This window comes from Rhincodon typus, chromosome 23, assembly GCF_021869965.1.
Source record: "Rhincodon typus isolate 14 chromosome 23, sRhiTyp1.1, whole genome shotgun sequence".
In the NCBI taxonomy this organism is placed as follows: Eukaryota; Metazoa; Chordata; class Chondrichthyes; order Orectolobiformes; family Rhincodontidae; genus Rhincodon; species Rhincodon typus.
In genome coordinates, this window is record NC_063354.1 from 39973189 (window position 1) to 39974512 (window position 1324).

A 1324-nucleotide genomic window follows, 5' to 3' on the forward strand; every position below is an offset into this window, starting at 1 on the left:
GAGTTGGTGTGTCTGTGAGAGTGTGTCTGTGTGAGAGTGTGTGTGTGTGTGATGGTGTGTGTGTGTGTGTGTGAGTTGGTGTGTCTGTGAGAGTGTGTGATGGTGTGTGTGTGTGTGAGTTGGTGTGTCTGTGAGAGTGTGCGATGGTGTGTGTGTGTGAGAGTTGGTGTGTCTGTGAGAGTGTGTGATGGTGTGTGTCTGTGTGTGAGTCGGTGAGCTGTGAGAGTCTGTGTGATAACGGGGCCAGTCCATTTCCTTACCTGTACCACTGAAGCCCTTTGCCGTAGTGTCTATCGAAGAAGTGTGGCTCAGCCCCCAGCGCCCGGACACTCGGGTGTAGCCGCATGAACTCGAGCAGAGCCCGGGTCCCTCCCTTCTTCACTCCGATGATGAGAGCTTCAGGCAGCCGCCGGAGAGCGCCCCACCAGCGGCTGCCCGCCTTGACTGTTCCGTTAGCCGGGATGAGAGGAGACATCGCGGTCACCTCCGGGGCTCCGCTGCCTTGTTGTGGCTCCGCGCTGTCCTGGCCAGCCCAGAGCTCCTGGCCGCCGGGCCGGGGAGTACTGTCCGGGCTGGGGGTGCTTTGCGCCGGCTGTTGGTGAGTGCAGACCGCCTCCTGGCTCCTGGCCTCTGGCGGCAGAGAGTGGCAGCGGGCGGCTAGCAGCGACAGGCAGAGCAGGGAGAAGCTGAGCACGGAGCACATGGCGAGCAGTCTGTGCAGGAACCTGCCTGAGACGCTGCCCGCTCCTACACCCCATCCCTCGGAGCCAAACACAGACATCCCAATGGCATCAGTGCCCCTTCATCTCCACTGCTGCCAGCACAGGACACCATCATTCCATCTCCGCTGCTCTGCCAACTCTTCCAGCCGCACTCTGTTTGCAGTTTCCTGACTGTTGTGGGGTTTGTATTTTATATAAAACCCCCTTCCCGGTCTCTGTTGGAATTGGAGCAGAATTTAAGTGCTCCCTCTCTCTGTCTCCGCGATGCTGAGTTTAATCTCTCTGCCTTCTCTGCGATGCAGTTTAATCGCTCTCCCTTCTCTCTCTCTCTCTGTGATGCTGAGTTTAATTTCCCTCTCTCTTACACCTCCTCCAGCCCCGCATTATGCCAGCTCCCTTCCCCACCCCCCTCCTCTTGTCGGAGAACTGGCACCCGGCAACTTTTCATTCATTCATTCAGAGTTACACACACACTGCGTCCCGACCCAGCCAGGCGAGCCCATTTCCATTGGGTCAGGCCGGATTAGAGGCGTCGGCATTTCAATTAGACACCACCTCCCAGAGAGGGCGGGGATTGCGCCGTGTCCGGTTCATTGCATGTT

At 58.1% G+C, this 1324-nt stretch overlaps 1 protein-coding gene across 1 annotated transcript in view; it reads right to left on the minus strand.

Moving 5' to 3' along the window:
* Nucleotides 1-1083, minus strand: part of LOC109924484 (heparan sulfate glucosamine 3-O-sulfotransferase 3B1-like) — a 141507-nt gene extending 140424 nt beyond the window's left edge. The window contains exon 1 of the mRNA XM_048610861.1: nt 261-1083. Within this exon, the coding sequence (XP_048466818.1) occupies nt 261-781 (521 nt within the window). The 5' untranslated portion in view covers nt 782-1083. The remainder of the gene's footprint in view (nt 1-260) is intronic.
* Nucleotides 1084-1324: the final 241 nt, after the last annotated feature.